The 14697-nt window shown below is 41.3% G+C and overlaps 1 protein-coding gene across 2 annotated transcripts in view; it reads right to left on the bottom strand.

The window, feature by feature from the left end:
* The window catches only part of LOC133508988 (protein phosphatase 3 catalytic subunit alpha-like), a 40227-nt gene that overhangs the window by 9624 nt on the left and 15906 nt on the right, over positions 1 to 14697 (bottom strand). For both annotated transcript variants that reach the window (XM_061835601.1, XM_061835600.1), the window contains exons 3-11: positions 12740 to 12864; positions 11700 to 11811; positions 8592 to 8737; positions 6335 to 6474; positions 5432 to 5509; positions 3028 to 3122; positions 2798 to 2923; positions 1160 to 1237; positions 976 to 1060 (exon numbers count right to left, since the gene is read on the bottom strand). In XM_061835601.1, coding sequence (XP_061691585.1) covers positions 976 to 1060; positions 1160 to 1237; positions 2798 to 2923; positions 3028 to 3122; positions 5432 to 5509; positions 6335 to 6474; positions 8592 to 8737; positions 11700 to 11811; positions 12740 to 12864 — 985 coding nt within the window. The remainder of the gene's footprint in view (positions 1 to 975; positions 1061 to 1159; positions 1238 to 2797; positions 2924 to 3027; positions 3123 to 5431; positions 5510 to 6334; positions 6475 to 8591; positions 8738 to 11699; positions 11812 to 12739; positions 12865 to 14697) is intronic.

Here is a 14697-nt window from a genome sequence, read left to right as displayed (position 1 = left end):
CAGTGCTTTATGCATTGCAGGAGAACAACTTTCACTTTGTTAGTGTATCACTGACCTGCTGAATGAAGTGTGTAATGTTTTATGCCGAAGAGTCGGGTTAGTGATACTAAATGCGCCATCTCATGCAAGAGAAATGTCTATTTGCCTATTTGTATCACATCAGACTTTTAAGACAGCACTAGGTTCGATTATGACCCAATTCAAATGAATACACCCACTGACTTTATAAAGACTACAATGATTTTACTCGTGATCTTTCCAAGTCAAAAGTATTCACGCTGCTTTACATGCACAGTATGATTCCACTATTTCATCCTGTTGGATTTCAATATGAAGTTTGTGAATCGTCAAACTTTTTTGCATCGATTGCCAACATTTCGCTGCAACTCTGACATTACATCCTGCTCCGTCCAAAATCTTAATTCCGTGTACATATCGCTGTGTGAAATGGTTGACACCTCTCTGTAGAACTCTCTTGCACAAGTCTGACGCATTTGGCAAAAAACGAACCCCAATATTATCTGGAATACGCGATAGAGAATTGACTTCAGACATGTTCTGTACAATCGCCATTTTGAAAGGTTGTGGGACATGGCTAAGGGGGCGGAGCCGAAGGTCACCATCGGAAGGGTCCATTGTTTTATACAGCTAAGTAACATTAGGTGCCAGCAACCCTTTGACCCTGAAACTATTTAAACCGTAGTGGTGGTCGATCAGTGTCTGTAGTGGATTGTAATTGACCCTTAAGGTTCTGCTTTACAACCATGCTCGTGACAAACAAAACTGTAATATAATAAGATTCTCATGCTAAATATTTTAACCATTTACAGTTCAGTTCTGTTGTGGAGTATCTTCTGGTGGTTAGTGAAAAATAACTAAAATATATATGGCCATTACAACGTTGTCAAAACAACCAATCAAATGAAAGCCCGAGACTTTCACACTTACGCAATGCGTTATGCGTTCTAAACTCACCGTAGAACTGAAAACATTTTGGCCATCTTCCCGATGGCACGGATTTTGTTCTTAATCACCTCCTTTCTGGCTGCAGCTGCACTTGCTATTAAAGAGACAAATAGCACATTATTACATGTTACTTACTAAAGTCGGGAATGTGTGTGTTTAATATGTCATGAGCGGCCGTGTTGAGTGTTCTTACCATCGAAGATCTCATCGCCATCGTTCATGAGTTCGTCATCGGAGCAGATGCTCAGGACATTGACCAGCATCTCTGTCACTAAAAATAGAAATCGCCAAACTAGACTCACTACAAAATGACATATTTCTCAATTACTTAAACTATTAATCCAAGTGGGAAGAATATTTACATGGTAATACATTTTGGATGCAAATGTGTTAAAAAAAGAAAAGAAAAAAAGAGTGACTTTCTAACAATGACTTAGCGTAAAAGGTTCTAACGCCTTGATTTCGTCATATGAGTGAATGCATAAAAGTCCTTTCTGACAGTTACTTCTGTTTGACCCAGTTTTGTATCCACTTTGTCCATATTTGGCTAAGACCGCCCCTTTTCCTCTGACTGTTTGCCTCTTTGGAGAAGAGTCCCTGGCAATTGCACACGTTTGTGATGCTGACAGCAGTGGTTTGGGAGGAGAGAAGTACGCGGAGATCTTCGCTAGTGATGTATTTAAGATTGAGAAATTTGAATGACGTGATTTCAAGCCAGAAAACTGTTTGGACCTCAAGAATGGGTGAACAATGTCATATTATATTTTACATGTTTACTGAGACACCATAGAGCCAATATAACATCAAACACAAGATGAACTTGGTTTGGTAAAATTCAGGTACCTTAAGTCCAATGTAAGGAATGTCATTTTTCTACCTGGACTTTTACCCCAAGCTAAATCACAAGGAAAATCCACCCAAAAGTAAGCACCTTGTCAAGGACAAATCCAACTAAGCTCTGTACACCCGCCAGTCTCTAATCCTCTAAGTCAAGGCTAGCCACTTTTTAAGATGAGATAATAGCAATGTGTCATGAAGTGACATCAGAACAATATAATGGAATAGAAAACCCCTTTTAAGTACGCATGTACTGTAGGAACTGTAGGAACTGGACAGAACAATTCCAAGGATGTGTTAATCAGATACTGTGTGTAAATTGCAATGACTAATACCTACACCAGAGTACCAGCAAGGTTTAAAAAAATATAGTGTGCTGTATTTGTTTTTGTCTATATGCTTGTCTGTTTGCAGTCTTCTTCGTGATTCATGTTTGATGACAAACAGCCACCTTGCCATGATAATTTTGGGTCTGATGAATGGCTGCATTAGTGTTACAGTGATTCCAGCAGTGGCAATGCATTATTGTGTATTCGCACATTTCTCCAGATTCTCAACTACCGTAATTCCCAGCCGACAGAGCGCACCTGGTTATAACCCTCGGTACACAGAAAGAGTTAGCGTGGCGCTAACTTTAAAATCTTTGTGTACCGAGGCTTATAACTCGGTGCGCTAACACTAAAGCTAGCAGCCCATCACCGCATAAACCACAGGGTTGAAAGCGTGTGGGGAAAAAAGTCGCAGTTTGTAAGCCGGAAATTTCAGTAATTTTCATGTGGTCTTCCTTGGTCAATGCTCCACATTTCTTTTGCAAAAAAACTGCTCACTGTATCTGGCTTGACAATTTGGGGTGACAAAATAACACCGCGGTGTCACGTAATGTGACAAGTAACAACTTTCACTACCCTAAGTAATTAAGTGATTTAATTGCAAAGAGCGATAGATAAATATGCAAGATTATACTGTATTGTGTGTGTGTGCACGCGTGCGATACCTTTTTCCCCCACAAAAGGCAGAGACCAGGTGAAGACGTCCATAAAGTTAGGCAACCAGTACGGGTGAGGGGAGCAGTTGAACTGGCGGATGTTCATAACATTGTTCTCGTATTTCAACACCGCCGCTAGAAACACAAACATACACAACCACTTTATCTCGACGTACCGTTTCCATTAATTAAATGTGTACATTATGTGAATTTTCTATTTATATTGATGTTAGATTTACCTTTGTTATTATAGACGTCCAGGTAGTTTGGAGCAGAGAAGATGGTGATGAGTGAAGGAAAACCTGTTGTCTGACTCTTTCTGTACATACGGTACCTGTAAGGACATTTGCATAGAGTTTTAGGTCTGTAGGCTCAATACCGTATCAAAAATATTTCATGTGTGAAGTTACTTTGTTTCCTTATCAGTGTCTGAACCATGAATTGCAGAAATATTAAGACCACAACCCAGCCAGACAGTTGACGAGAGACAAATGTTGCTAATGGGTTGACCAAACTGAACAAAGAGCAGATTTTCACAGATAACAGATGCCTGGGGGATTTACGGGTCAGCGAAAATGTTTTGACCCTACTCTATTTTCTTAATGTCGTGTACACCCCACATAACTGTGGATGTTCCCACTTTATCCCATGATAGTCGCACAGTGTGTTGTACAGTAAATACGCAATCACTTGTGAACGAAGCACACAGACGTTAACATCCTGCTGTTTTATTGACCTTTTCACAGAAATCATTTTGATATCGAGCGTTCCCTCTGCTGGATCATGGTTCATCTTTCACACCCTCCCATAAAGTATTCCCTTCCTGTGTTCCAGCTCAGTAATTGCAGATTCAGTATATTGTGCAATTTTTTTTTAAATAACGAATTTTCCGCACTATAAAGCGCACCGCATTATAAGGCGCACATTCAATGAATTGCCCATTTAAAATGATGACAAATCTTATATAAGGCGCACCGCATTATAATGTGCATAAAATAGACGCTACATTAGAGGCTGGGGTTACGTTATGCATCCATAAGATGGAGCTGCATTTAAGACTCAATATTAATCCACATATAAGGCGCATCGGATTATAAGGCGCACTGTCGGCTTTTGAGAAAAAGGCTTTTGGGTGCGCCTATAGTGCAGAAAATTCGGTATTTATACTTTGCATAATTTGCCATATTGTGGGATTATGAGTCTGATGGGGGGTTAGGGTTAGCCTATTTAGTATTTTTTTATGGTAAAATAATCGCTTCACAAAACTTAGAAATAATAATCATTTATACACATTTTATGAAGTTTAACATGTACATAGTGTACAGTGCTACTTTGTATTACTTTGTTTAAGAATTGAAAAAGTGTTTTGTATAGAGGTTAATACGACTGTGGGTGGAAAAGAATTGTGAGGTTTATATGGATTTCAAATATCTAGTATAAATAATATAGAAAATGTAAATATGTGGATGTTACCCTATTTCAGCTATTGCAGGGGGGTGGGAGTGCCATTTAAAGACCTCTGATAACCAAATTCTGATAACTAAATTCATTTTAAAAAGACGATGCTAATGTGAAACAAAAAAACCCTCAATAATTATTATAAGAACTTATGTGTTAAAGGTTTTGGTTTGTAACCTGCGAAAAATCTCAGTAATTGCAAAGAGGAAACATGATTAGGGCAATAATACTTGAAACAGTGATAGTAAAATATAGTAATACAAAGTCAAAAGCACAACAAGTAAAGCTGAAGCTGTGTGCTGTAATTTCCATAAACTTCCGGATGTATTAATTTATATTCAACATTTCTCATCCCGATGATGTCCCGAGTCATCATGGCACTGCCCCATTTGTTTGTCACACTCCATGCACAAAACCAATAATGATGGCCTAGGTTTTTTTCCACACAGTACTGCATTTTCCTGGATGTCAAAAGAAGAAAATGTGCCTCGGGCCGTGGGGAGATGGGCTTCCCTCAGCCCCACCCCCCACCCTCCCCTTGGATCCTCGCCTTCCTCTCCCCTCTCCTGGCACTCTTTCCCATCATTACTTGATTGCGTGCGATGGGAGCTTAACATGAGCTCGCTTAGGTTATATTAGGATCTCTACTCGGAGATTCTTCCTGGTATTTAGACACTATGAAATGCACCCCACCGCATACTCATCAATGGCGCTGCCTTGCTCATTTCCCACATCCTTTCCTCTCCTGGCTTTTTCTGCTCTTTCTCATCCTTTTTCTAATGGTTAGTTGTGCTATGACATCAACAGAAACCCCCCACCCAATCCCCAAATAAGAACACGAGTTAACTGTTGTGCCATTACTTGCGGTCAAATATCTAGACTAACTATATTGTTCTGCTGTCGTTCGTTCTGTCCCTTCGTGTGTCCCCTAAAACTCATTTCTGTCTGGCTGCATTTTTAATAAATAGCAGCATAATTAAGAATGAAATATAAGCAGAGGGAGTATTTTAAACTACCCTGTTCCACCATGAAAGGCACACAAATCCACCATTCTGCATGGCCACCCAGCCGAACAGGACAGGTTAAACAAATATTGTACATAAATTAAACGAAGAAAATATTATGGTAACGTTAGTTTTTAAACCAAAACGAAATGCTGAATCACACGTTCTGCAGTCACCTTACCCAGCATCCTGTGCTTCGTGCGCTCTGATGATTGAAAGCAAATTGTTGGTCTGTAAAAACTCACACACTGCCGGGTAACTGGAAGAGCAGAAAGGGGAGGTGTGAAACAAAATCAATTTGAATAAAAGCCACGACACAACCATAAAATGTATTGCGGACTGTACAGATCGGTGTTACCTACTCCACGAGCGATAGAAATACAGTATGTAAAACCTGGACGGGGTTCAAGGCAGCCCTTATGTGACTGAGCCCGTGGATGCGATGCCAATGTCATTCATGCAACAGCTTCTTCTAAACTTGACCAAAATCATTGCCTTTGCCAGCGGTAACACGTCATAACGACCAACTTCTACTCCTTGAACACAACTACAAATAGAAAGGGAGCTTCATTCCGCTCTAGAGTGGATCTTGTCTCAAGATTTCTCCATCTTGACAGTTTTATGTACATCTTTTATTCATCTCCTCTCCTCACCACCAACACCGTCATGCGTTTCTCCAATGTTGTTCTCCCTCTTCTCTCGCTGTATCTATAATATCACTCTGTATCTGGCAGGGGCAGCCAGTCGTCATAGCAACAGAACCGTGCAGCTTCCCTTGGGATTGTGGGATATCATTTCATGGCGAAACAGAACTGGGTGCGTGTGTTTGCGAAGGAGCTGTGTTTATGTGATTAATCTCATAACAGTGTGTCCGTGTCACTGTTGTGTGTCTGCGTGTGGTTGTGTGTGTGAAAGGGCCAATATTTTGTGTCTCGGGCGCTAATTCTGGTGATGGTAATTGGATCTTGGATTTTCATCACTACTGTCCCACACCAACACCTTCAAGTCTGCCTTAATCGTACGAGACTTCTAATTTGTAAAATCGAGCAAACGTCATGAGAGTGAGGTGGGCGTTGGGTTTTACCTGTAGAAATAAGAGCAGCCTCTGACTGTGTTGTGTCCAAAGTACTCTTGGGTCTTCTCATTGCCAAAGTCTTCAAGTGGGTCTGCCCACAACAAGTCACACATGGGCCCAAACGCCGGAGGCTCCTTGAATCGGTCCAACTGGGGCACACCACCGACACATAAAAACAAAATCGACTTCTTGTAAGTCTCATACACGTTACGGCTGTGAGGAACACACATCTTCTTTTTATATTACTATTACACAAAGACAGATGCACCAGTACATGTCATGTAAATCACAGGAAAGAAAAGCAAACACATACACGCATAAACCATAGATCATCTCCATGGCAACCACCACCACACAGGAGGGAGATGATGTCAAACCGGCAGATTCTCTGTGGAGATGCTGCCATAATGAGGAAGTTTGTGTTCTCACGTTGTTGTGCTGGATTTTCTTTTCTTTTTTTTCAGTATAGTGTTTTATTTAGCGCTGCTTATACGACATCAAAATACACTGTACAGAAGTAAAGACGTGAAAAACAGAATAGAAAAATGTGGACTTCTGTTAGCTTGCGGAACAAAAAGTCCGTAATTATCTTTAAAGTGCAATATTTCAGGTGTATTTAAAAAAAAACATCTTTCAGGAGATTTAAAATCAACCTTCATTTTTTCCAATGTTCCAAATATTTTTGTGGTGTAATCAACATGACCAAATGTAAACGCTAGTCGTCGTTGTTACACCAGCAGCACAGTAAATGAGGTCATCTTTTGGACCAACCGGCTGTCATAAAAAATTGATAACTTGAAAAATGTACAGGTGTGGTCAGTCATGCCCGCAGTTAAAAAGTTATGGGTGTCTTCTGTTTGTAATTATAAGTGTACCCCTTTAAGAGCGGAGGGGGGCGGTGTCAGGTAACTCAGAAGTAGAACTAGGCTGAGCAGCAGAGACCGTGTGCTTCTGTGTTAGGGTTAGGGTCCCTAGGGTCAGGCTGTGGTTCACTGCGCTCGATCGGTTTTCATGTGCGCTGAGAGTGTGCGACAAGTGCGCAACTGCGCAGTGGCGCAGCTTTGAGGAAACACTGGTCAAGACTACACAAAATAAGCGACGCCTTTCAATATCTATGTATTTCTACTCGTAACAAATTTTACGCGCGTGACTTTTTTTGTGCTCGACTGTGCAGATTTGCGAGTGCGATGGCGCACGTGCGCATACGCACCCATCAAGTTACAGTGACTGCCGCAATTATATAACATGACCAATGTTAATCAAACTAATTTATCATGAAGTAATTTCATTGCATCAAAAACCATTATGCGTCCGACATTTCAAGGTTAGTTTGCGCAGTAGCTCAATTCTCCCGAGACTTTTTATTTATTTAATTGTTATACATTACATTAAGTGGACATTCTAAATTGTCCCTAGGTGTGACTGTGAGTGTGGCTGTTTCTCTCAATGTGCCCTGCAATTGGCTGGCAACCAGTTCAGGGTGTACCCTGCCTCCTGCTCGTTGACAGCTGGGATAGGCTCCAGCACTCCCGCGACCCTTGTGAGGATAAGCGGCTAAGAAAATGGATGGAAGGATGTTATACATTGATGGCGTCAGTGTGTTTTTCATACAACATTCTGTGTGGACTTTTCATGTTTCACCACTCTTTCTGTGGGTTTTCCACGGGTTCTGCAGTTTTTTCCCACATTCTGAAAAAAAAGTAATTGTATACTCAGTAATAAGTAAATAAAGGTCCTGTACACAACCTGGTGGAGACTCGAGACTCTGCTGGTTGGGGAGACGTCTCCGTGACGTCTCCTCCAGACTAGTCAGGTGGGCAAGAAGTTGGAGAGGAGACCTATTGGAAGCTCCTCATTATGCTCACTTTGAAGATCAAATGTAACTGAATCTCACAAAACTGCAAGGAGTCGTCACCAAAATTTATGGTCTATTTTTATACCGACTTTGATATTTTAGAATGATTGCGCTATTTTGGATTTTATGGACGTGAAAGCGTTTTCCTCACTGTCCGTGCTCTGCGCTTGGACGTTGTGTCTGAAGTTATTGCAGGAAAATGCGTGAATTTTGAAGGTGCGTAAATAGCAGACTTACTGTACACATAAACAGGACAATATGGCCTTGCGCAAGTAACCAAAGCTCAGGATTTGTGTTTCCCGCCTGTCTTTGGTAGTAATCACTGTAGTTTTTTTTTTTTTTTTAAATCAAAAATGTTTGCAACAGATCCTAACGAAGCAAAGTTGTTTCTGGAGGTGTGGACGTACGTACCTTTTTGATGTCGTCCAGTGTGTGGATCTCTGGCGAAAGGCCGCCATGCACGCACAGGAACTGCTGGTTCATCAAGGCTGCCAGGGGCAGGCAATCAAACGCCTCCATGCAGGAGTCGTACACCTGCTCCGAATACTTGATCTTACCTGCGGGAAGTTTGGAGACACGAGTTGAAAGGGAGAGAGAGGCTCCAAATCTATTTTTAATGCGCTTTGAACAGCCAGTTTGTCACGCAGCGTGTTTCTTATTGGACTCAAACAAAAAGTATAGAAGACATTGAAAGATCAAAGCTGGGACTGAAAGTGTTCTGTGACTTTCATTAGTAGTTTATTTATGCATGGATGAAAAATAGGCATAGCATGACACAAGTGTAATATATGCTTTCAAGACTTTGCTTTTGTGCTCAGGGAGTAAAAATCTGACCCAAATATGAATATGAAGCATCATAGAGAGGCCGTGAGGCAGACTGTTTTGTTCTTAAAAAAAAACAAAACAAAAAAAAAACGCCATTGATTTGGCAGCAGTATTACTTATGATATCCAACAAGACCCATCATGAAAGTACATTTCACACATGGCGCTGACAGTACGTCCAAGACAAAAACCATATCACGGGATGAAAATAGCGGAACGATGGAAAAAAAAAAGACAGCTGAAGAAAAGAAAAATAGTGGAGTGGATTTTGAATGAGAGGAGAGCAGGATAATAATTTAATGAAGAGAGAAGGAGGGCATTTGGAAGTGATACGGGGATAAGAAAAGATGGGGGAGCATTTGTGGTAAGTCGGAGGAAAAGGGAGCAGTTGAGCACGAGAGAGATGTGCCGTAATCAAGGCTAGCATTGGAGCAGCGTAGCATTTGTTTGAGCCTTGAGGTGTGTGCATCTGGCAGAAGTGTCATTGTCAACCTCTCCATGTGCCCCGTGTATAACAAGAGATCATTATTGCCAAATGTCAGCGCTTCCTCTTTTTCCTGTTCACTCTCTCTCGCTCTCTCCATCTTTCTGTCACATGAGCAAAGACAAACACACACAAACATTTCTGAAGACACTTGCACAGACACACGTGCAGCAGATGGTAATTGAGGGCGACCACTATTCGCCAGGAGCACCAGGGGAAATTAGCGTCCTCGTCCCCTGGCCAATCAGACGCAGAGGAGGAAGTCCCTGAGCCAATCATTGAGGGGCAAATTAATTTGGAGCTAATCACCCACTCTCTGACAGTTTCACCGGCAGAACACCCAGAGAGGAGGCTCAGAGATTATATGGAAACGTGATGAAAGGACGAGGCGGCACGATGGAGCAGCTCTAGAAAGTTGGCCTCACAGTTCTGAAGACCGGGGTTCAAATCCCGGCCCCGCCTGTGTGGAGTTTGCATGTTCTCCCTGTGCCTGGGGGTTATTGGATCGGTGGATTGGTGTATTGTCGTCCTGTCCAATGACAGCTGGGATAGGCTCCAGCACTCCCGCGACCCTCGTGAGAATAAGCGACTCAGAAATTGGATAGATGGATGAAAGGATGAGATGAAAGACTGGAATGTGAACGAAACATTCTTGAAGAATAGGGAGATGGAGGACAACATGCACTTAAAGCTGGAATCCACACTATTTTTTTGTTGTTGTTAAAATAATCACCCAAGCCAATACTAGAGGAGATGACAAAATATTGATTAATCCTGTCAGCTCTTCTATTTGTATTAAAAAAAAATGTGTGTCTGTGTATGTGTGTGTGCAATATCTGAGCCACTTATCCTCACAAGGGTCACGGGAGACTGGAGCCTATCCCAGGTATTTTACACCCTCAACTGGTTGCCAGCCAATCGCAGGGCACTTAGAAACAAACAACTTTTCACACTCGTATTCATACCTATGGAAAATATAGCGTCTCAAATGAATGGTCTGAAGTAAACTCAGACTAAACCTCTCCTCATCAAAATTATTTAATGTTGTTAAATGTCACAATAATATGAAAGAATTTCTTAGAGAATTATTTTCTTCTGGGTCAAAAATTTACATACATTTCCTTCATTTTAAGAAGCCTTTCCTTTGAACTGCATGATTTGGGTCAAACATTTTGGGTAACCTTCCACAAGCTTCTGACAGTACCCTGCTGGAATCCTGGCCCATTCTTCCTGACGGAACTTATGTAACTGAGTCAGGATAGTCAGTTGCCTTGCTCACACACACCTGTTCAGATCTGCCCACAGATTTTCGATGGGTTTCAGATCAGGGCTTTGTGATGGCCACAACGTGACATTGCCTTTTTTACCCTCATGCCACTTTTGAACCATTTTGGCAATATGCTTAGGGTGATTGTCCATTTCAAAGACCCATTTGTACCCAAGTTTTAGCTTCCCGTCTGATTTCAACAGATGTTGCCTTAATATCTCCGGGTAATATTCTTCATGATGCTGTCTATTTTATGAAGAACTCCAGTTCCTGCTGCAGCAAAACAGCCCCACAACATGATGCGGCCACCACCATGTTTCACAGTTGGGATGGTGCTTTTTTTCAACATTGGGTGTTATGGACAAACAGTTCCACTTTGGTTTCATCTGACCGCAGGTCATGTCTCCAGAAGTTAAGATCTTTGTCTTGGTTTCTGTCTGCAAACTGTCATCTGTTGCAATCGGGGGGTTATGTTTCTTTAGGACTAATGGTTTCATTCTCAGTGAGTGGCCTTTCACCCCATTTGAGTGCAGGACTTGTTTCACTGTGGATAATAACACTTTCTTACCAGCTTCATCCAGCATCTTCACAAGGTGCACACTCACATGTGCATAGAGTCAAACAAGCGTTTACACACACTTTCACACCTATGGGCAATTTACAACTTCAATGAACCTGACGTGTTTTTGGAAGGAAGCTGGCATACCCGCACGCAAACTCTCAGTTCTAGATCTGAAGCCAGAATCTCTGGACTGACAGGAATCACTGGAGGACTGTGCTGCCAAACTATATTTCTGTATAATATTCAGAATTCATAACACTGAAGAGAATTTTGTATCGCTTTACTGAATGCGTTTTGACTAAGAAATCACACTCCATAAGTGCTAAAGACAGAAAATAAGAAAACACATTTGACATTTAGAGGGAACAAATGAATTACTCACATTCTTGTTTGAAGGTGAAATATTCCGTCAGATGTCTACATTCATGGTTCCCCCGTAGAAGAAAGAGAGTCTTTGGGTAGAGGATTTTCAGTGACCACAAGTACAAGACACACTAAACGTTCAGCGGGGGAAGAGAGGGAATTACAAGAAAATTAATGACACAAAGTATACATACATACAGAGTGTGTGTAGATATCGATATCGCTACATTATTGTTCCAATTACTTCCTGATCACGTCACTGTATAGGAGCTGCAGTAACTACAGTAATAAGATTATGGTAGGATAATGTTGTATGGTCTAGTCGTTATATTGTGTTTTTGTACAATAGGAACCATGATAAATGGTTTCTCATGTAGTCCTGGAATTCATATACCTATCTCCCTTTACCAATTGAACATTGCTCCTAAATCAATTGAAACCAAGCAAATTCAATTTAAACTGTAACTAAAATAAAATCTGATGGGAGCTGCATAGCAAACATGTTCAAGTTCAGCAATAATCTCGAATTTGTTTAATTGATTATTTTACAGAGTGAAATAAAATAGATTAAAGGAATTTGTGTCTGGTTGTACACGCTCGTTTAAAAAAATGAGTGAAAAAAGGTTTACTGGCTGAATTAGGGGCTCTATGTTTGAGGTTTTGCATGATTTGTTTTTGTCTGTTTTGCTTCAAAATGTGCTAACACAGAACTTTACTGCATCATCTGAACATGTCGAGTCTTTTTGTCACTCAGTTGGTGTTGCTAATTATAACCACAATAATAAAACAGAATGGGCACACGCATGGTCGGTAGGGTTAGGGTTTTAGGGTTTTGGTTTCCGGAGGTTTTGGTTTCTGAATTCTGAAGAGATATAAAAAACTCACTAAATGTAGATCATCATTGGACTGGAAAATGTTGTTTTCTTAAGAGTGAGCCTTCACTACTTTTACTTTTAACAAAGAGAGAATTTTTGCATATGTATCAGTAATTTTACTAAAATACTCAAATCTCTGGTTACTACTATTGTCCAGAGGGAAGGACGGTCGATGCTTTCTTACCTCAATACTGAAATAGCCCCTGTCTACATAGTCCCCCAGGAAGAGGTATCGCGTGTTGGCAGGGGAACCTCCCACTTCAAACAACTTCATCAGGTCGAAGAACTGGCCGTGGATGTCTCCACACACTGAAAAAGACATATGCATAGCATCGTCATGGTTGCTCATTGAACTTTGACTGGATAATATTTTCTCAAAAATTCCCAACCCACGCGGGTGGTGGCCATCCGCTGTCATCGGACACATTTAAGTCACCAGCGGTTGTCACCTGCTCATTCTAGATTTAATAAGAGTATGCAATCATATAACCTGCTGTCACACCGGTTACGAATGCATGGATCACTCCAACTCATTGTCCTCTTCTGCACAGCAATGTCTCCATCCGATATTGTGATTGTGTCGCATTTAAAGGGAATGAGATGACCCTTTTTTTATGGGACATGATTGAAATCATCTGTGTTCACGCCCACAGCTCCGGAGACCACCCTACTTTAAATATGCCGCCTTGTGCTCGACTGTGAAATTACCAAACACCTGGTCTGACACTCCTCCATGGAGATTTAGGCTGCCCGCTCTGCCCGAATTACGGCGGTAACGAAAAATAGAGCCCATCATGTTCTGTTGATGTTGTCAGTGTTGCTCTGCCCCATGTGCATCTGTTTGTTCAATTATTGCTGCTATTTATTTTTGGCCCGCCAGTTTTAGCAATTCATGCACGAACCTTTACTACACCACTCCTGTTCTTCAAATATGCATGCTGCATTTCATATTTATGTATACAATACCACCTCAAATGAGGCTCCTTGATTGAAGGCGTCACAGGAAGACTTCAGGACCGTATGATCTGCCAGCATACCACTTCCCATGTGCCTCCCTCACCATCTGTCTCCTTTCGCTTTGTCAAGATTCCCTCTGCAGCCACTTCACTTTAGATCTTTTGGATCTGTCTGACTGCTGACATCTGTCTGCCCCTCCATCTAGTTACAGTCTTTCTGCCTCTGTCTTTTTTTTTTTAAATATCCTATTTTCAATTGATCTAGTAATGGACAATGGCATGAGTGAAATTGAGCCACAAACACACATCTTCATTTTCAATCGTTAAGACATATACAGTATATAGATATACTGAGCCAGTGCTTATAACCCATTTTGATCGGTGGCATGAAGAGAAAACAGAATGCATGGAGTCGTTTATCCTTAGCTTGAAATCTGGCCTCCTGCAAATGTGGATGAAAATACAAATGTTTTGCATGAGAAAAAATTTAATGAATCTGCACCAAACAAAAAATCTCAGAAAAAGTACAAGTTCTGAAATTATGATGAACGTCTCATCTCAGATTGCCTGAGAGGAGCCACGTTGATTGGACGTGATTGAGATCATCTGCGTGCACACCCACAGGGAGGTCCATTTTACCGGAGAGAAATGTGGTTGTGCGATTTTGCGCACTTTTAAAGAACTTAATTGAAGTCCCAGTCGTTAGGGAGAGAAGTTCGTCAGTGTGGCACGTCTTGCACTGACACTTTGTCGAATCTTTCTTGCAAACGGTGGCTTATCTGTTCTTTTGTTTATTGGATGTATCCTTTCGACGCAACTGGAAGATTTAAAAGAAAAAATCATTTTCAGACCAATATTTCTGTGGCACAAGCATCAGGATGAAAAACTTGCACAAAACACCTAATTCTCAACCATCTCTCCCTGTCTGTCTACCCTCGTCCCTGGGGAAGCTGTACCTGTGAAAGCCGACTAATGTTCCCACACTGGAACAACCCACACAGATTCATCTCACTACTTATATTTGCATAACACACACCCACGCCCACGCACGCGCACACACACACACACAATGGTGTCAATTATCGGGATTGGTCTTGAGTATGACTGGCTTCTCTTTTCAGAAAGCTGTTTTGCTCTCCATCGATGTCAATCTATCCTCTGTTCCCTCCCTCCGTATTCTCCTTCT

The sequence above is a fragment of the Syngnathoides biaculeatus genome, chromosome 11 (assembly GCF_019802595.1).
Source record: "Syngnathoides biaculeatus isolate LvHL_M chromosome 11, ASM1980259v1, whole genome shotgun sequence".
Taxonomy (NCBI): domain Eukaryota; kingdom Metazoa; phylum Chordata; class Actinopteri; order Syngnathiformes; family Syngnathidae; genus Syngnathoides; species Syngnathoides biaculeatus.
This window is presented reverse-complemented; position numbering and strand designations above follow the sequence as displayed.